At 44.4% G+C, this 20,884-nt stretch overlaps 1 protein-coding gene and 1 long non-coding RNA gene across 2 annotated transcripts in view; both read right to left on the bottom strand.

Annotated features, from left to right (window-relative positions):
• CLCN3 (Cl-/H+ antiporter 3) overlaps positions 1 to 20,884 on the bottom strand; it is a 247,540-nt gene that overhangs the window by 42,023 nt on the left and 184,633 nt on the right. The window contains exons 9-10 of the mRNA XM_086963830.1: positions 5,401 to 5,799; positions 4,421 to 4,637 (exon numbers count right to left, since the gene is read on the bottom strand). Of these exons, the coding sequence (XP_086819956.1) occupies positions 4,421 to 4,637; positions 5,401 to 5,799 (616 nt within the window). The remainder of the gene's footprint in view (positions 1 to 4,420; positions 4,638 to 5,400; positions 5,800 to 20,884) is intronic.
• LOC147728651 (uncharacterized) lies at positions 18,689 to 20,168 on the bottom strand. Its single transcript, XR_015309382.1, has 3 exons — positions 19,890 to 20,168; positions 19,107 to 19,807; positions 18,689 to 19,043 (listed from the first exon to the last, which is right to left on the bottom strand). It is a non-coding gene; the product is annotated as an uncharacterized LOC147728651 (long non-coding RNA).

Below are 20,884 nucleotides of genomic sequence, written 5' to 3'. Positions count from 1 at the left end.
AAATTCAGGACTTAGACCGGGTACCCACAAGGGTGTCAGTCAGGCCTTCATTAAATGGAAGTAATAGGTTTGACACAGCACGATCCAGGCACCCAAACGTCTATTACTACATTGATTTTGACTTCCACAACCTGCAGATGTATGTCCAAGAACTCTGCTGCAAGTCTCATTACCAATGCAAAGTAGGCATGCTCTTCCGTAGTTGGGCTAAGGGAGAACACAAACCAGCGTCTGGGGAAGTGTCCAAACCACTAGCCCCTGGCAAATCCCGGCATAAACTGTTATCTTCATAATGCTGGGGTAAATACTTCCTCACCAATATCTTTCCCTATGGCAGGTTGGCTCTGATCCAAACCAAAATGTTAGTTGAACACTAGGGTGAGGATTTGAGGTAAAAGTATGCTTCTATAGAACCAGATAGATCTGGAGCAGGATGCTTTGGTATGGTACCGATACACTACCCTGGTCCGGATCCAAGATGGACTTGGCTTGGAGTCTGAGAGGACTAATGGAACAGAGTATTTCAGTACAACGGTGCTGGGGTTGATATTACAGGGACCAGCATGGATTGTGGTACCTGAATGGGAGTCGACTCAGGCATCAGAGCGGAACAAGAGGTGGGTTCTGGAGGGACAGACACTGCCAAGGGCGGACTAGCTGGCAGTATCCTGGTTGGAGGTCTCCGCAGATCCTTGGGGCTTACAGGCGTGACAAAGGGAGCTGTAAGGGTGCCGACAAGTCACAACATGGCCTCTGTAAATGCCTTAATCTGTTGGTATCACCAATGGACCTAAAAACTTGGGCTGCCTCAAAATCATTTGTAGAACCGGCGCTTCAGTAGGGGACTGAGACTGCAAGGCACCCTGACATTCTTGCGACTTTTCAGAGCATCTGGATTGGGACAAATGACGCTTGAGCTTCTAGTGCTTCTGATTCAAATCCAACTTACCAGAAGACTTGGACTGTGACACAGAACGGTCGCTGAAACATCCTTAAGAACAGGAACGGGTCTGTGCTCTCTGCTCTGAGCAGGGCTTCAGAGGCTTCTTTCAGTGCACAGAGGCATACAGCTATGCATTCTCAAATTCTTTTTTGGTTCATACGGTTGAACACTTTGCACGATTAGAGACTGACCTCATGGAGATCTGTCACAGAGATCTGTGTGCCATAGCCCCTGCAAGACTTAAACCCTGTAGTTTTAAGGAGGGGCATATTTCTCTTGCCTACTGGAAAAAATTATTTTGGAGCAAAAATCTTGTCAACTGACACAGAAAAGTTTGGGAGGGCGCTCTGGATGTGCATAAGATGACACAGAAGGAAAGGAGCGGACCACAGTGCGCAGGGGAAGGCACTTATATGACGCTTCATTCATCACTTCTGTGGCAGAATGAAGTCTGCTTGGAGCCTTCCGATGCCACCTACTGGTGTGCGAGCGCAACGCTATTTAAATCTTCTGGTTGTAGTCTAGCACTTGGCATATTTAAGGGTTAGGAATCTTCAGTTGGAAGCATCAATTGGAAAAGAGAAGGTGGAGTACATTGTTGTCCTAATACAGTGTTGGTGGGGTGACTAGCACAAGGACGAGGCAAGGCAGCTTGTTCGGCTTGCTGTAGAGATATGTTTGCACTCAAGAAGATGTGTTTTATATGTACCAAGCCAAAAGTAGCATTATTAACTTGTCAATGGCTCTGTTAAGTGTATGTGTTAAATAAATTACTTGTTGCTTTGCGCATTTCACTTATAATCTCTGCATGTGACATTGCATTAAACATCTTCTAAAGAAAGACATATAACATTCGTCCATGTTCAATTTTGAAAAGTGAGCCAGGACCACAGTAGCAATCAAATCTTTGATATGTGCACTACACAGGCTCATACATTCACTGCCTACACTTAGTTATGTTGTGAACTCTTTTGGTCACGCTGTTACCTCTATGATCACGTTGATTAATCTCCTTAGCCTCGCTACCTCTAGTACTACTCAAGCATTATTACAAAAAAAGTAAAAATTGCTAAATATGGCCTCTATTCTTTTTGAGTTCTCAGACCCATTTTTGGTACCACTAACTTAGACATACACCAGTATGAAATGTTCATGCACATGACGAAGCTGGAGAAGAACCTAGCAAATGCACTTGCTGAAGAAATGCAGTGACGGAAAAAGGCAAGCACTCTGTTCCTGAAACAGACATTGGCAGGCTTGGTGCATTAGTCATGCAGAGAATTAGTTAGTCATGCTAGGGTCAGAAGCGAGTGCCATGACTGCACACTACTATTCATTAACTCCAAATGTTTGCACACTGTCCTCTTACATTTTGTTATGGTCAGCAAATAATTTTTCTCCGGAGCCGGCTGAATACAGAAGAACAGCATACAACACGGAATAAGACATGGAACAGGATTCTGAAGTTTCCCATGATGAGAAGGATTTAAATCAGATAATTGAAAGGGGGATAGGTGCTGAGCTGACCATGGTTTACCCGTCTGAATGTGGGTCTTGCTAAGCCATATACTGGTGCTTCTGTATTTTCGATCAATGAATTCATATGCATAGAAAATGGACAAGTCTGAGCATGTGTACCACTCAGAATATGTAAACCATTTAGTAATCATGTGGCATAAAAATTAAATACTCTAAATTGATAGTTACTACATTGTTTCTTTCGGGAACTGGCTGGGGATAACATCGGACAAAAAGTCTAAACAAAATTTGACCCAAATAATAGCTAGATTTTCAGATAACGTGTACTCTTAATATTTTAAATTTAGAATGGATAAAAATGCATCCTGGTAACCAGTTTTTGCACCTTGCTTCTACTCTCCTTGTGTTTAAAAGAAATGTCGAAATGGGTACTGGGCTATATCAATATCAACCAAAGAGGTGCTTTGGCTAAAGGATTTTCACTGATAAAACAACAAATAGGTAGGTCGAATAAGAGAATTATTCACGGACGCTAGTAATTACTCTGGGCTGCATTTCAATAATGCCAAACCTGTTTAAGCTAACGCTATTTGTTGACAGAAAGGATGCTCTGGACTACGACCCACTGCTGTTCCGCCAAAGCCATCTACGCACAGCTGAAGGTCACAAGGAGCATGCTTTGGGAACAAGGCCTTGTCTATGCCAAGGCCCGGCACCCATCAAACCCTCACTAGCTGTTTCCTGCTCTAAGCCTATGTGTCCACAGTGCTCAAATGTGCAGAACATTCACCCCTGCACATTTGTGCTGCGTTTTTTCCAGGATTCGCAGCTGAAAATAAAAAAAAAACAATTCGAATTTGAAAAAAATGTATGCACTCGGACGGGATTCACAAATGCAAATCCAAAACAAAATGTCCCCCTTTCAGGAATTGTGAATCCATGAGTGCACAAGTCAATTACAGGACACAAACTACTTTTTAGTGTTTGGAGAGAGTGCCTCCGGGGATGCTCAAAGCTCTCATCTTCCTCCCTGGAGTCAGGGGGATGCTGCCCTTTTCCAACATTATTTTTAGGATGTAGGCACCCTGAACTGGTGCCCCCAAAAATATCACATTTGGCTGGTAAACCAGAAAGCCCCAATTTCCCTAGCCAATAAGAGTATTTTTTTTTTTTAAATGTTTCATTGCCACACTTGCCAAATCCAAGCTGGTGGCTAAACTGTCAAGCTACCTATATATATTTTGTTTTACCTCATTTGAAGATTATTTCTTTCGGATTTTTAGTACAAAAAGGTTAACATATTTTCACAAAACCAAATAAGGATTGCAAGTTCGATCAAGCTGCTTCACCACATCTATGTTTGTAGAAAAGCCATCCAGCAGTAGTTGCTCTAGCTGCTGTCCAACTGGAAATTAATATGGGTTTCAACACTTCCTTAAACATCCTATTCTCCCAAACAGAAATGGGTGAAACAATCCACATCTGAATCAATGTGGATGAATTAAACTTTAAGATCGTTTTTTTAAAGATTTTCAAAAATGCCTATCCTATGGGGAGAGCGATGCACCTGAAACTGTGGAGTAACTATTAAGATATGTATGTGTGAGTGTATTTATGTTTAATTGTAGAACAGGTGTTTTACATCCTTTTCAGACCTTCTAATTAAATATCTGCCCCCTGTATTTTTTAGACTTTCAGGTTTGCCACCTGCTAATTAGTGTATATGAATGGGGCACATTTTAGTCCACCAGTCCTCAGGTTTCCCGAGAGTCCTGGTAAATTAGTATAAAAATAAGGTCATGGGCCCGCTCTTCAAACTTCTTAATTATCTCTTAGAGGTATTCATAGTGAAATTAAGGGCTGTGAACTGCTGTACTAACCTCACTATGGCACCTACTCCTCCGGAATGCAAACAGTATCATGCCTAACCTTTCCCTGACCTCCATGGCATAAACCTGCAGGCAGTGAATTGTGTTCACTTTCTAGTTCTCTACTTACCCATTGTGTGTCACAAGGCATTGCCTTAGCCCCAGCTTACGGAATATATCCACTACTATCTCCATGGGCGTGTGGTCAGTCACTGTGAAAGGGCTCATATCAAGAATGCTCCGCAGTTTAAGTGGGCGAGGACTTTCTGCTGGCAGCGAGGGTGTATGCTGAGCAAAGCAGACTCTGGAGCTTCCGACTATACCTTCTTGCTTTTTTCTTGCATTTTCTAGAAACGTAAGAACAATGCCACACAAGTCAAAAACATTCAGGTCTTTTAGCTAGAGATTGCTTTATGTTTATACGAAGATTTCATTAAAATAATAATAATAATGGTGTTCACTTTGAAAAACACATTATACACATTGTATAAAGGAGGTAAATTCATCGTAATACAAATATCCACGAGTGAGCTCCTGGTATAATACGGTCTGCTGTGCCTGCATGTCTATGAATTTCATGCTAACAGTTTTGTCAACTCAGGCGCATCCAGTATGGACTATGTTGGGGTACAACTACCAACAATTTACGGTTTCCATTTTCATACTATTAAAATATTACACAGCTAATCAATGACATTCTTAACTTGGGTCTCCTTTTTAGGTACATTCCAGTTCCTAAACTGAGACACTATAAAAATCTGACTCTAATTTTGACCACTGTTGCAATAACTTCTTCCCCCAAACTATTCTTCGAGTGCTTTTTAGGCATTCACACAACTGCTTTTTTAGGCTTGCGACAGGTTTTTTCCACAAAGATGACGTCTCAGAACAAAAAACATCAACCCTAAAGCATCCCAATTTATGGCCTACAAAACCTCCTATCAATACAATGGAATTCACTGGAATGCAAGAAAGAAACCAACGTTTTAGCCTCATCTTTGTCCTGAGAGTAATGAGAAATGTAATTGAGATATATTGCTGCTTTACATTTTATATACTATGCTTATGTTCGAAACAAATCAGTGTACAACAGAACACAAAACGTCTCACCTATTGCAAGTGTCAAGTCTCTTCTCAACGCAAATCCTACCAATCTCTGGGATTCTTTCGACATGATGACTGGAAATCCGTTGTAGCTGGTTTCGTTTATTACGCTTTCAATATCATCCACAGTCATGTTGTCTTGAGTCAGCACGACAAGAGGCGGTTCATTCCTTCTCGGCCTCATGACATCACGAGCCAGGGTTGTGTGCGTGAATTCCTCCTTTGCATCCAGAAAGGGATAACCATTTAGGCGGATGTGTGCTTCGTAAATACCTTCCCTGCCGAAGGCGTCACCTACCCATTTGCTGGTCATCACCGCTGCCATAAGAGGCACAATATACTCCAGCCCACCAGTGAGCTCAAATACAATGACGACCAGCGAGACAGTCATCCTAGTCACACCACCTAAAGAGAAATAACGACTTATCAGCAACTGATTGTATTCATCAGTCATCAAAAAGGCAACATTCTTAAAGCATTGGATTATAAAATCAAAAAAGCGATCCCTTCCTCCAAAAGCAATTGTTATTGTCACAATAAAGACAAGGTTGATCCATAGCGGTTTACCTGCATAAAGGTCCTACCTTAGAAATCTAACAAAAGCCACTTATTTTACTTTTAAGCCCAGTGACTATTAAAGTAAGCTTTTAAATTAATGTGTCTAGCGCTGCATTCACCATTTGTCTTCTTATCGACATTTGGTGGCTCTCTTTTAACCCAGATACTACCTAGTCTCAGGCACGATGGGGTGTGGGGGCAAAAATTACATTGTTTTCTAAAAGGATTTTTTCTGCCTCTCTAGAGCTTAGAACAGTTGAAGCCACTTGTTGGAATTGTAGGAATTGTGTGCTGTAAAGGAGCAAAATTCGGTACGAATCCAATCAAGGGGCTAAAATGTTTGAAAAGCAAACACACTTCCTCGTGGTCTGCTCACAAGGGTGCTTGTGTTGAACATGGGATAAAGTCGCCATCACCCACACCACTACGAGAGGCCGAAAGCACAGCAAGTCTTTCTCAGAGTTCATAGGATGAGTTAGTAACTAACTGTATACTGGTGAATATTGAATAAGGGTGGGAGTAACTCGGATAAATCAGTTTAGCATAATCACTCAGAATAAAAAAAAAATAATGAGATCACCAGGAATTACGTGAGAAAAGTAAATCTGCATTTAACGCTATTTTCTTCGAGCTAAAATGGCCCCTCACGTACAAAATGAACACAAGGATGCAATAGCGCTACGAAATAGTGCTAAATGCAACAGAACTTAAACAGCAGTGCAAACAGCCACTTGTGCCATCTCGGTAGGAACCCCCTTACTCTTAATTACAAAAGCAGGCGAAATCATGTTATTGTCAAAGAGTAACTCAGAACTACCAAAATTCCTCCTGTTACTCTGGCGTTATTGAAATTTCCCTTAGGCCTAGTATTAAAACCCAGAGGGTAAAAAAAACACAAGCTACCCATATATAAATACTGATCTTCTCATGAAAGTATAGCTCATTACTCAACAATACGTGGCAGAATAATGTAGTATAGAAGATCAGCCCTAAAAAAAGGCCAAATAAGGCACACAACTGCCAAAGATAAGGAAGCAAAGAAATGTTTTAATAATCATTTTTATTGCATTTCATTGGTAAAGCAAGCAGCAGACACAGAAAAATCAATGACAAAAAGACAGGAAGATACAAGACCAATCCTGCAACACATCACCGTACTCATGAGGCAACCAAAACAGAGGGCCTATTCATGAATGTAATTAAATACATTACACTGAGTTATATGGAGATGTACAGTTGATACTTTAAGTGAGACAGGTATGCCCAGACGTGGGTCCCAGGCTCATGGTGTCACTGGAACCAAGCTACACCCAACTGAGAAGCCTCAATCATAGCGAAACTAGACTTGGGTTGCTTGTGTTCCGGTTCAGGGAAGGACTGACCTGTAAGTTCGGCTGGACTGTTCCTATTGCAGCAGGGTCAAGACTGATTTCCATATGGCTGTGTCCAAATTGAGGGGGCAAGGTGGGCAAAAAAACAAAGGACTAGATTGCGACTGTAGCGATTGCCACTGGCTGAAATTAATTAAAGCATTCCATCACCTTGTTGTTGCACAGCATCATAACGGAATGTAAAATTTGCTCCAGTAGTGACCAGAACCCTGGAATGCTTGCGAGGACAACACCATGACTAGTAAATAGCTTCATCTAGTATTGAACACAATGTATCCATCACAGCCATTTCTCGAATTGCTAACAATGAAGTATTTAGCAATATTTAATTTTTTACTGTAGGAGCCTTATTCAAACCATCCAGCAAGCCCCTCTTGTATAGTCTTCCATGATGCAGACGCGCTCTAGGATGGGCAATGAACTCCACCTTCAATCCCTAAATCTGGGGCAGGGGCCATTAAACGTTTCACCCAGAAATCCTTACACATCACACTCTTACCATGTTTGTAAGAATTCAAGGACATTTAAGTATCAACAGAGGCAGCATGGACACAAGACATTTATTCTTTTTTCAGAGCCACTCCAGAGTATAATATCCTATCTTACGATATTTAAGATAAATTAACCCAAATGTAGATGAGATAGGCAATTCACAAGGAGTCATCATAAGTTCATCCTCATCAAGTTGCCAATGTCCTTCCCATGCATTGTTGCAGCACCCCAAACAAGTTGGGGGCATTAAATAGCAAGGTCCTAGAAAATCATAGAAAAGCAGGATATACTTTTTCTGCCCATCCTAAGCACCACCAATTTGGCTTTTAATGGACTAAATTCAGGGAGGACTCTCCGATCTGGACGATGCGACTAGCAGACGTGAAGTAGCTGAAGGTATATATAAAACTGAGATTTGTGCAGCACAAAATCTGCCCTTAGATTCTCAAAGGACTCCATATTGTTACTTTACCAAAAGTCCCATAACTTTCTTATACCTTTTAGTCCCAAGGGTGGAAACCAGAAAGTCTTACCATATGAGACACCCAGTTTCCACACCATCAGGAAGTTTCCCGGGTCATATAGCAGCCAGGGAAAAGCAATCACCTTAAATAAGGCCACACTCCCAAAAATGGATATTAGGAGTGGATTCCATTTCCAGGTTCCAACAGATGTAACTAAGAAGGGTTTCACATTGAATTTCCAACTTGTACTAGAAGGGCAAATGCATATCAAAGTATTTAAAGCTATCCTTTCTGGCATACAATCGCTTATGCCAATCGGTGGCAGATTCCCTGCCTTGAAGAGTGAAGATAACCAATCTGCCCCTGTTAATCCATGGGTCGTATATGTCATCAAACTCGTCATGTATCTTCATCATGCTCTGACCTGTGTATCAGACAAAAAGTAGCATGTTATCTGTGTAAGGGGATACTCTATTATCGGTGACATCATTACACTCAAAGCATTGAACAAAGTTCCTGCTCTATTTCACGGCTTCTATCGGCTCCGTAGCCAAGGTAACCAAATATAAAAGGTGGGCAATCTGGAAAAGAACTGTCTCCTGTACTTTGGACCATCACATGAGCCAACACTTTTGGGTGCAAGTTATAACTTCAAAAGTCCAGAAAAACGTCATTACTATTTAGAGAATCAAAGGACTTTTCAAAGTCCAATGGCACATCGGCCTGACATATTTGGTCAGTCCGACCGCTCTGCAGAGCCTTCGAGGCCCATGGGTTCGGGGGGTAGCCACCATCAGATTTACACCGGCGAGTTCGCCCTCGGTGCCAGTCTGGCCCCTAGATCCAGTACGACTCTGCCCCCGAGTGTGCGACCTTCAGTGGAGTCCGCTCCAGTGCCGTCGCTCACAGGAGTCACTCCGGCTCCAGGAAACTCTGTGAGACACAGAGCAGACCCAGCCACAGGCTGTGTGATAGAGCTGTGGAAGTGGAGCCTCGATTTGACTGCGGCAACGAACATCGGAGGCAGCTTTAGAGCGGTCCTGGGACCTTCTGAGTGACTGGGATCTTGAGGAAGGGGGTGTGAGAAAGTAGTCTGACAATAGATGACAAGGAGCTTCATGGAGTGCTCCCGCAATGCCTTTGGGTTCATGGTGTGGCAGGCCTTGCCTTGGAGGTTTTGGAGTTGTGGTACTGCTCAAAGCACTGTAAGCACCATAAGCAAACAAAGTATGAGTCGGCCGCAGACGTCTGCTTGTGACAGGTACCACAGGGTTTGCACTCCGAAAGCTTGTTAGGGGACATCCCTATCAAACCAGGAGACAAAGTCTCAAATGAAGGCTTCGAAAACACAGCAAAAAAAGTCAGCTAAAAACTAACTGAGGTAGCTCTCACTGGATCTGTGCTGACAGGCACGGAAAGTAAAGAACTGAGGTCAGCACGCTGGGATGGTGCCTATATTGGCACCGCACACGTCACTTCTGCCGTGCACGACACTGAAGCAGAGCTGAACAATGCCACCTAGTGACATGTAAAAGTACTGATTAAAATGTTTGCGGATCCAATCTGATGAAGTCTCCTGAGATGTAACCCAAGGCCATACAACAAGTAACCGCATAGTGAACCAAATTTGTAGTATAGGAGAGCTCTTGAGAACCCGTGCAGGACCCAAAAACTGTGCAATTTGTAAGTGAAATTAGCAGTTACTGAACCCAGCTTCATTAAGCAGATTTCAGCTCAACATCCATCTGTACCCTCGGCTGAGGAGCATCCAGTGGTGCACGATAGGAGTCTGAGCCTTCTTCCCAACCTCCCAGAATGTTTGTACACGAGTCACCATCAGGTTCCACTTGTGAAGCCTTAGCCCAGCAACAGCTTCCCCTCCTGAATATACTGTCCCTGAAAGGACAACTTGATCCTCTTGTTTGGCCCATAGAAGGAGCCGTCTTAGAAAAAGGTTTAACTGCCGTCTTCCCTTTAGAGGCCTAGTTTCAAAAACAGGACTTCCCTTGGAATAGCACAATCAACTTGACAGACATTGTATCCTACAATTCAGATGCATTGCACACTGCTTACCTTTCACCTCAGTAAATGACTTCTGTTGTCTCTAGACTATCTGTGTATAGTCCTAAAATAACACTTGTCCTTTCAATTAAGCAGCTCACAACCTGTCTTGGTCCTGGAAGTTTAGGAACAGCAAAGTCATCAGCCTAAGGTAGCACCCGAGGAGGGGATTCTGACATCAAATTGTGGTGGGCACAATCGCTAAGGAAGCAGGGAGCAGACTCTTTGGACACAGCTTCCCAAGACAGGGAAACATAAACTGCTTCGAATAGCTACCCTCCACTCTTTAAGAATTCTCAGGTTATTGTTAAAAAAAACCCGCACCCACCAATACCCACCTAGTCCTAAACGCACATTCATTGTGCCTGTCCTATGATTAATGGTCACCTGAAGCCCCACAGACTGCAGTCTCTGGCTCAGACATGTGGCCCTTTGCCTCCTTTACCAGATCCACTGAATTGCAGAGTCTTTGGCACAGCAGTGAAATATTTTATCAGACATCCCTAATCTTTCCTTCCAGAAAAGCATGGGTACCCAGGATTGACTGGAGAATGACATCTGTGGAAACAGTGGAGGTTGCTTTGGTCCCCACCTTACCAAGGTTACCCACTACCAAAGATGCTTTCTAAAGGGAAGGCTTAGTGTAAGCTGGACAGACTCACCATCATGGCATGAAACCCCTGTTTTCCTTTACTATGATGGCAGAACAACTACGTGGGCCAAGACTCACATTCCCATCCACACTACCACAGACTCATAGAACAGACCACCAAAGTCTCAAAGCTATGTATCAATAGCAGGACCATGCCACACACCAGTAGACAGGAGCCCTCAAAAAATGTGCCAACAGTCAGCTCCATGAGGTACGAGTCACCAGGGGAAGTTTAGGCTAGGCAAATTGACCAGACTCATAGGAAACTAATTTCTTGGGCAAATATCTCAATGTCTAGAGGGAACTCGAAGCTTTGTGATCTCCCAGCTCCACAAGAAACTCGATACTTGCACTAGCAAGAGTTTTTCTCCTAAAATGTCTTTCTTTATGCAAATTTCAGAACAACCATGAAAAAACTCGTTTCACACTTTTGACCTTTTCTTACTGTGCCCACTAGTACCCACATCCCACCTTCTTCCCCCCTCCGTCAAGCTCACACAGTGTATGGATAACAACTATCAGCAATCATTAGACATAACAATGCACACACTGCAGCAAATTTGTCTATCAGCAGGGGTAGATGTTATAGAAGCACTTCCCATGCTCACCTTCCCGGGTGAGCGTTCTTGTGCCCTGACCTTCAGCGCCCCCTCCCCCTGCAAAATTCACCATAGTGGATCCCCAAACTAGCGAGTCATTCTGCACTTTTTTATCCATCCTGGTCAGTTTTATATGTATTTCTTCTGCGAGGGCCCATTCCAGCCTATAGTGTACCCATAGCTCAGCACTGGGACAGTGTATGCCTAGCCATTTTTATTTATTTTATTTATTTGCACAGTTTTATAGAGCGCTGGCTAGACCCGTAGGTATTAGAGCGCTTTACATGAGGATCAGCAAGTTAAAGATTACATAATTACTTCAGTAACAGATTCCAAGTATATACATCAGAGAAAGATAGAAGGAGGGAAACATAACGGGGAGGCGAGGAAAAACAATGTCAGATGTCCGGCTGGGTAGGTGAGGGCCAAGGGGGTGAACCAGGGTCAAACTCCTCTATAGCTGTATAGGGCAGCTCCACCGGGCATCGGCCAAGGTTGTTCGGACTCTGTGGTGAGAACAGACAGTAGAAAAACATGAGATTACACGAAAACATAGGTTATTGTCAAGTTATCCCATGCATCCCTGGGGTCTGTGAAAGAAACAGTGGTCCCATTGTATATTATCTTGAGGCGGATGGGGAACAGTAGTGAGTATTACACTCCTTGTTGCCAGAGACGATGCTTGACCTCCAGGAAAGAGGAGCACTGAAGTTGGATGGCTCTACTGTAATCTAGAAATAGCATTACAACATTGTCCTCCACTCAAAGTGGCCACGCCAATCTGGCCGCTTGGAGTATTTAATCTGTCCCTGAAATGCAGCAGTTTCACCAGCATAAGGCGAGGAGGGAAGCCCGGGGGCGGGTGCAGCGCCGGGATGTGATGAGCAAGTTCTAGAGTAGAAAGCAGTGAGTTCAGATGCCAGGGTGAATGAGTGGAACAAGGAGTCCGGATAGGCATGGGGATTTGATCCCTCGACACCCTCTGGTTGACCTCGAAGATGAATGTTACTTCTACGGGAGCGGCCCTCCAGATTCTCCGCCCTGTTATCCAATTGTGCGACTCAGGTTTGTATGTCAGCAATGCCAGATTGGTTCTACTTGGCGAGCCGTTGCAGTGCCGCAAGGTTCCGCATCGGTGACCAGGTCAGCCAGTTTGAGCTGGTCATCTCGAAGGAGCGCAAAATAAGTTGCAAAAGCAGGCTTCCATCGTGATGCGGGAGTCCTCAGTTGTTGCCAGGACCCTGTCCAGTTTCTCTGACGTGGTGAAGGATGAGGCACCCTCCTCCCGCAGGGTGCCAGTCACTTCAGCTTACTGGCCCGTTGGGGCCAGGCTCCAGCCTTCCCGTCTCACCGACCAGGCCCGTGTCAGGGGCTACAATGTGATCTGCTGCTGAGGGTGTGCAAGCGAGTTAGGGACGCCCCCCCCCTCAAGGCCCCTTCAGTCAGCAAACTTAGTCGGCCTCTAAAGCTCTCGACAGATGAGGGGGCCGCCCACTTCGTTAGTGTGAGGTCACCTCAATGGGGCTGTTTGATGGTGTAGCTGCTCCAATTGCACTAAGAGAAGCCCAAGTATGGTGGACCCACAGTGAGGCCAGACCCAACGGGTGACTGGCAGCGATATGGGCTTGGACGGATCCTGACACCGGGATGGGTCCCTTCCTGAAGCGCTGGTTTGGGGCCCGATATACCCATTAGGGTTTCTTCCCCACCACCCAGCAGGCTCAAGGTGAAATGTGCAGCCAGGGGTAGGGAAGAGGTCTGGCGGGGCCACTCACTGTAGGACAGGCCGAACAGCTTACAGGCAGAGCAAGGCTACTTCATCTGTGCGGTCTCCTCACCCCGCCCGGGCCTCCTCTCACCCCCTACCATCACCATCTCTTCTTGATGCGCCTTCTGCCAGGGACTTCCCCCGGCTGATCTGTTCTAGGGGAGGGGGTGCACACCTTGATTTTGGCAGTGGAACGCCTCCCAAGGCAGTGACTAGATGGCCAAAGACTTCCCCCACAGTCCAACAGGCCAGAAGAGAGGCCACTGGTCGGGGGAAAAGTTAAGTCCAAAGGGGCCCCCCCACACCAGTTGAGGCCTCATAACTGCCCTGGTGGGTCAAGCCTCATGGGTGGGGGGATGGGGAGGGAAATAACTTCTTTCATGCGGCCTGCTCAGCCCCCTCCACCCCTTCACGCCACCCACACCCCGGAAGGCCAATACCTGGCCTTGAGGAGGGAAATCACGCAGTTCTCCTCAACACTTTGTTGCCGCTGCTCCTGTGCTGTGGGCCGGCGCTCGCCCCCATGATGCAGTAGCTGCGGCCCGGTACTCAGAGCTCCGACTTATCGTTTGTTTGGCTGGACACCGCAGAGGTTCACAGCCAGCCGGGTCAAGGGCTGGCACCAACGACACCTCTCGTCTTATGCGGCGGGGGAGACCACCTCCCTTGTGGGCCTTTGCCCCTAGCTTTTAGAGACCACATCTGTGAAGATCCCCTCACCTCACTCCGGCTTCACAGCCCAGGAGAGATGAGGGGGAAGCTACTGCACCGCTCCTAGTGCCCAGGTGCCAGCCGCAGGGTCCACCACTAAACGAAGGCGGCGCAGAAGCAGTGCAGCACTGAAGGCTTGTCTTCGAATGGCTCTCTCAGCACTCGGTCAGTCCACGCCTCTCTGCGTCCTCCCATGTCGCCGCCATGTTGAGTGCAGTCACCACTCCCGGTAAGTACCAGGGCACAGCTGCATCTGTCTGGTTCATTCTATGGGTGCCAGACGTGGAGAGGAGGGTCCAAGTGGATCACAGGCGCCAGAGTGCCTGCAGCTATTGCTGTATGGCTCTGATGGATGGTGATGGTTGAGCTAGCTGGCGGAGCCCTACCAGATCGCATCCGCCATCCTGGCTCACCAAGCTACGTCCCCGTATATATCGCAAGTTAATAGTTTTGAGTTATTGCTCGACTTCTAGGTGCGACTTCCACTGAGTCTGTAGCATATGTGTATAGTCTGGATACATTTTTTTTCTTTAGTTTGTCTTTATTTATCCCTTGGCTTGCTTACAACGGTTCTCCTTTATTATTCTTATGTGTGTTATTCTCTTTGTTTTATTTTTCTGGTGTATGTTTATTGTTTGCGTGTTGAATCTTCTGTCCCTACGTCCTTTGGCGGTAAGGGCCACTTTAAGTTGTTGTCTCTAGTATCGGAGTTCTAATCTTTTTTTCATGGAACGTATTAAGACTTTCGGCTTTACTAACGAGGATTTTGCTAGGTTACTAGGAGAGACATCTTCCAGTGATAGGACCTTTACTCTCTCCAAGGGCCTTAATGATGATAGGATTAAGTTACATAATCTGAAGAAGAAAACTAAAAGAACAGAGTATCATGCCAACTTTATGTTGGAATATCTAAAAGCGGGTACTATTCCAATAGGCCTAATGGTCCGTAACATTCCGGGGCTCTTTATCGAGGTACGCAAATTCCTACAGAAGTGGGCTCTTATCTCCAATCGCTGTTCGCGCAATTGGATGATCTTGATCATCAAGACGGCTAGGGAACTAGTTGCAGCCCTGCTCAAAGAAATTGAGGAATTAGAAGACAAACTTAGACAAGGTAATCCGATTGAAGAGGCAAAGAAAAAAATCGAGGAGATCAACCTTGAATTAGACTCCTTTTCAGAATATCTACTCAAGCGTAAAACAGAGATGCTTCGAAAGGATATTCGATTCTTCTCTCATGAAAGGGTATACCCATTCCTGACTGAAAATTATTATACAGCGAACACTGGATCTAACTTTAATACGGATCAGCCACTGTGGACCAATCGGAAAGCCTTGACCTTTTCCGATACCACAGATTCAGAGGGGGACGATCAAACACCTTAATCGGACGGTTATAACAGTAGGAGAGGCCATTTTGACAGATCAGGTCCAAATAATCGTTTTTTAGGAAACGGTCGTGGAGGGAACTATCGCCCACGTTATCGAGCACAACAGAGAGGACAATTTGTAATACCTCAGCAGAGAGGACAATTTGTAGCGCAGGAACCTCCATAACAATACATACAAACGAGACGCCAACAGTATTGGCGCAACTAAACAATATCCCCATCTTTAATGGACTTCTTACGAAGGGTCTTTCATTTGTCCCTATCACCAGGTTATCTAAATTTGAGCTTTGCGAAGATCAACTTGCATTCTTTCGCAGGGTTAGACTTAGAAAGTTTTTTCTTGATAAAGACCATATGGAAGAACAGAGCTTATCCGGGCTCAGACTTCCCTCTACCTTCACTCCCAGCCTGGACCTTCTTGATCCTGAGGTAGAAATTTTTGAAAAATCGGTGCTTTCTAAAATTGATAACATCACCAGATTTGTTAACCCCCCCCCCCCCGTATCTAACTTGACAGGACATGAGGTAACTACATTTAGTGAACTGAGACGTAAGCCACATGTTACCATCAAACCCTGTGACAAGGAAAGAGGGATTGTAGTTTTTAACACGTCTGACTACAAATCCAAAATGATTGACATGCTTTCAGTAAGCCAACATTATCAAAGAGTGAGGGGAGATCCGGAAAACAAAGTCAAATTGAAAATCTTTGACATTTGTAAAAGAGCAGAGCTGACAGGTTGGATCACGCAAAAGGAATTTGAGTTTCTTACACCTACTGTGACACGGATCCCTGTCATTTATGGATTGCCTAAAACCCATAAGAACCCCACCGATCCCCCTCTCCGACCTATTGTGTCCACAATAGGGTCGGCCACTGAGCCACTCTCTAAATATATTGACGTCTTTCTCAAACCCATAGTGACCAGGCTTCCCTCGCATATCAGATATACGGGCCACCTGATTACTAAAATTGAGAACTTACCATTCAATGTTAATACCCAAACCCTGATCACTATGGATATTGAGGCGCTATATACGAATGTGCCACAACAACAGGCACTTTCAGTGGCAAAACAATACCTTGAGCAGTCTGAAGGGGAGTTCCATGCTGACTTCATTATCCAATGCCTGGGTATTGTATTGAATTAGAATTTTTTTGAATTTGATGGTGAGTTGTTCAAACAGGTGAAGGGAGTCAGCATGGGGGCCGCATGTGCCCCCAGTGTAGCCAACCTGTATATGGGCAACTTTGAGCAAAAGTACATATACAATGAAATTGCCCCTTTCTTTGAAAATATTCTGTTGTGGCATCGATTCATCGATGACATATTCTTTATTTGGGATGGCGATGAGACCGATATGCAGCAATTTTTTTGAATGGATTAATTTGTATGATCTTAATCTCAAGTTCACACCCAATAAAAGCAAGGAGAAGTTAGAATTCTTAGATGTGTGGATCGAACACAGAGATGGTCACCTCACTGTGTCCCTATTTACCAAACCCACAGCCAAAAATACTTTGCTGCATTACAGCAGTTATCACCCCCGTTGCATAAAGGATGGGATTCCTTTTAGTCAATTCCTGTGCTTGCACAGGAATTGTACTAATATCAAAGATTTCGACTTGCATGCTGACATTCTAGAGGGCAAATTTTTATCCCGGGGCTACCCCAAAAGGCTTGTCAGAGATTCCTATAAAAGGGCCAAATATTTTACCAGAGATTTTATGTTTACACCCAGATCTGAATCTGTAGATAAAAAATTGGTCTGTGTGACTCACCATTCGAATTTGAATCAGAAAATCCAACATGCCATTTATTCTGAGTTGCATCTCCTCAATCTTCGTGAGGACATTCCTAAACTTCCAAAACCTATCTTCGCTTTTAAGCATAATAAGAACCTTCGAAATTTTCTTGTGAGGGCGAAACCAGATGCCAGAGAATGTTTTGTACAAAAATCGATCACTGGGGATACCCCTATTAGGGGCAACCACAAATGTGGCAGATGTCAGGCGTGTGACAACGCCATGGTCGCTGACCACATTGACATCAGGAAGAACCATATCAAATTGAATCAGATGACCAACTGCAGGACCACAAATGTGGTATACTGCATTTTCTGCCCGTGTTACCTGCCGTATGTAGGGGAAACCGGCAGAGAAATTAGAATTCGGATTGGAGAGCATAAATCTAATATCCGGACCTCTAAAACATCAGCTCCATTGGTCCAACACTGGCTTGATAAGGGACACAAGGAAACTGAACTCAAGTGGACAATATTAGAGAAGATCAAAGCCAACAGAGGACGCGAAAATGAAACATTTCATAAAGCTAGAGAAGTTTTGGGGATTTTCTTTCTAAATTCTGAGAGGGAGGGACTCAATGAATATACCCCGTGGGAGCAAGCAATTTATTAGTTTGCATTATTCATTTGTGGTCTCATTAGAATTTGCCTGCTCCCCTTTAAGATGGTGCCTTCTGGATGCAGGCTCTGTACTTTATTTCTTTAGCCCGACTCTGCGTTCATACTGGTCGTTCTTTTGAGGATAGTCCTATGTTTTTGTTCATGTTTCTGACTCTGTTGTCCTGCCCATGATATGATCATTGCACTAGTGGCGGCTCCGTCTATATAAACTGATTTTCTGCTTACGCTTTCTCTCGTATATGTACCAGCAATTTGACGGACGCCGCGTATCCTGGACGAAGCCTGAGACGCTGATCATCAGTCGACCGCCATCAGTTGGAGAATTTTCCTCGGATGTGCTGGGAAACCCGTGGACTCGTGTTGCCGTTTTTTTGCCGATTTAGACACGGAGTTTGGACAACGACGAATTACCTTTCAGGTGAGCTACTGTCATTTGAGACCTTCGGCTGTAGTTCCCTGGTATGCTTTATGAGATTCCCGTCCCTTCTCTGGATTGACCCTTTGTCGAGTCCTCCATAATGTGAGTTAGTTTTCTTCCGCGTGTTCGTGAATATGTTAGCATTTTTTGTTTGGGGCTGTTCCTTCCGAGTGGCCATCTGATTAGTTCTCTCTGGGGAGGAGAGGGAGAGGACATGGAGAAGGGGAGAGGGGAGCGGAACTAGTTTCACAGTTTAAGTCTTAAGGCCCCTTGTTCTAGTTTTCGCGTTTGCTTCATTGAACATTTTTCTTATCTTCACGCCAGAATACTCAAGCTCGTTGGACTCCATGACATGAGTATACCGTCAACCTCGATCTGTTTGTGGAGTTTCTTTCCCTGAAGTGACCCAGGGGCTGTTATATTTCTTTTCGAATTCCGCCGGGATCGTTTTATTTTCAGGTAAATTGCAATTCGCCCAGACAGTACATATATTTGTTTGCGTTGTGCAGTCATGTCCTTCTGTCTTATTTGTTCAAGTGTCTATTCATTATCGGTTCCCTTTCTTCTTTTTTATCTAGTTGTTTGAACTTTCAGCTTCAGGATTGGTATTCGTCTTGAGCCCTCTGCTTCAATTATTGGAGCCACTGGCCCTTCTAGCTTGTCTAGACTCTGCATATGCTGTTTGCTATCCTCGCTTCATTTGAACTGCATCTTAGGCTATGAATACAGCGCTACAAGACCTCTGGGTAGAAGGCGCTATATATATACAAACACATTTACATTGTCCTTGCCTAATTTACTTTAAGTCTTGGGGCCTTTATGTGTCCATTTATGCCCCTGTCTCTGGACACACTGTTTCTCCCTAAGAGCACGCATTAGCATGATTATTTCTTGTGGACCTTCTGGCATGCGTTGAATGTTGTCTCGTAATTTATGAAAGGCGATCTGATTCATTCTTGATACTGTGGATGCTATTCACTCCCTGGTATTTATCATTTTTTATTCGTCTTTCCAGACTGTCCTTTGGTCCTTGTTTTAAAAAAAATGTGTGGGAATTTACTGGGTCTTTCTCTACACATTTTCAATTCTTCTCCGACACTGGGTGAAAGGCTTACCTTGAAACGTTGTAGGATGCTTTTTGCCTTGATTCTTAGGAAGAATGTAATTAATTAATGTATATATTTTCTTTTATAGTTTGGATGGAACGTCCTGATTTGGGATTTACCTTATTTGGGATCCGTGCCTGTCTCTGACTTATTTGCACTTTGAATTATTGCTGTTCTTTTGTGCTGTTTGTTAAAAAATGTTGTTCTCCCTACTTGTGGTCCTGAACTACAGAGAACTGTATCTTTAGTGCCCTGAGGAAGGTGTTGGCTACGAGGTAGCCTTGGCACCGAAACGCGTGTCGGCACCGTGCAGGACAGAGACATTTGGACATGGACTTCCAGTAAATGCACAACTTTATTGCCCACTCATATTATCTGGTTGTGGACTCTGTTCCTGTTATGCTGTATATATGTATATATATTTATAGTGTAAATGTTGGATGCGAGTTGTTTTGACTGAGTGATTAGCTAGATGAATGGGAGTTTTTTCATGTATGTGTCTGAGATTTGCTTTCTATTGTCTGATATCTCTGTTTGTGAGGACGAAATATTTTGATTTGTTTACGTAAAAAATCATCAATAAATTGTGGTTGTTTTTAGGATTCTTTTTTGTTCAGCACATCATATGATTTTCGTATGCATCCTTATTTGATTTGTTGAAATATCTTGTTATCTATTCACTTAGTATATTTATTGTATCTCTAATACATTTTGCTTGATTTGTATTATTGTTTTTGTTTATTTGGCATCACATTCTCCCTTTTTGGACATATGTAGATTTGTTGTGTTTTATTATTCCTGAGACGTTCTTACGCTCCATTACCATCAGTTGGCAGGTGACACCTTTTCCTCGCTTTTGTGAGGTAGAGCTTTCCTTGCTAGTCTGGATGAATGGCAATTGGGCAATTTTTGTAATGCAGTGTTCCAGCCGCCCAGGTTGCTTTCAGACTGCAGTATCTGACTTTGCAATGAAAGATGTAGGCAATTATCACTCTCGGAGGAGCCGGAGGGAGCCAAGCAGCCTGCGCTTGATGCAAGCGCTCCACCATAAACGTTGCTGCGAGGGCCAGTGGTTTTAGCGTTTGACGGATGCTGTCCTCCAGGAAATGCTTGGGAGATGGCGCCTCAGGCCCCTCTGGAAATCCTAACACTTGGATGTTATTAGGCATTGAGCGCCCCACCACATCCTCAGCCCTGGCCTCCTGTGTTTTTTCACCATTTCCAACTTTGCAACGAGCTCCTGCATCTCTGTAGCTTCTTTTAGGAGCTCTGCAATGGACATCTCCACTGCAGTCACTTTCACAGTCTGGAGGTTTGCCAACAGCAAGTTGACATCTACAGCGAGTGGCACTATAGTTCCCTCAAGGGCCGCCTTCAAGCCCTCTTTGGCAGCCACCAGGTCTGCTACACCTACACCGTCCGGCAGGGTTCCATCATGTCTCAAGTTAACTA

This window comes from Lissotriton vulgaris, chromosome 3_1, assembly GCF_964263255.1.
Source record: "Lissotriton vulgaris chromosome 3_1, aLisVul1.2, whole genome shotgun sequence".
NCBI lineage: Eukaryota > Metazoa > Chordata > Amphibia > Caudata > Salamandridae > Lissotriton > Lissotriton vulgaris.
Note: the sequence above shows the minus strand (reverse complement) of the source record. Positions and strands in the feature narration are given on the sequence as shown.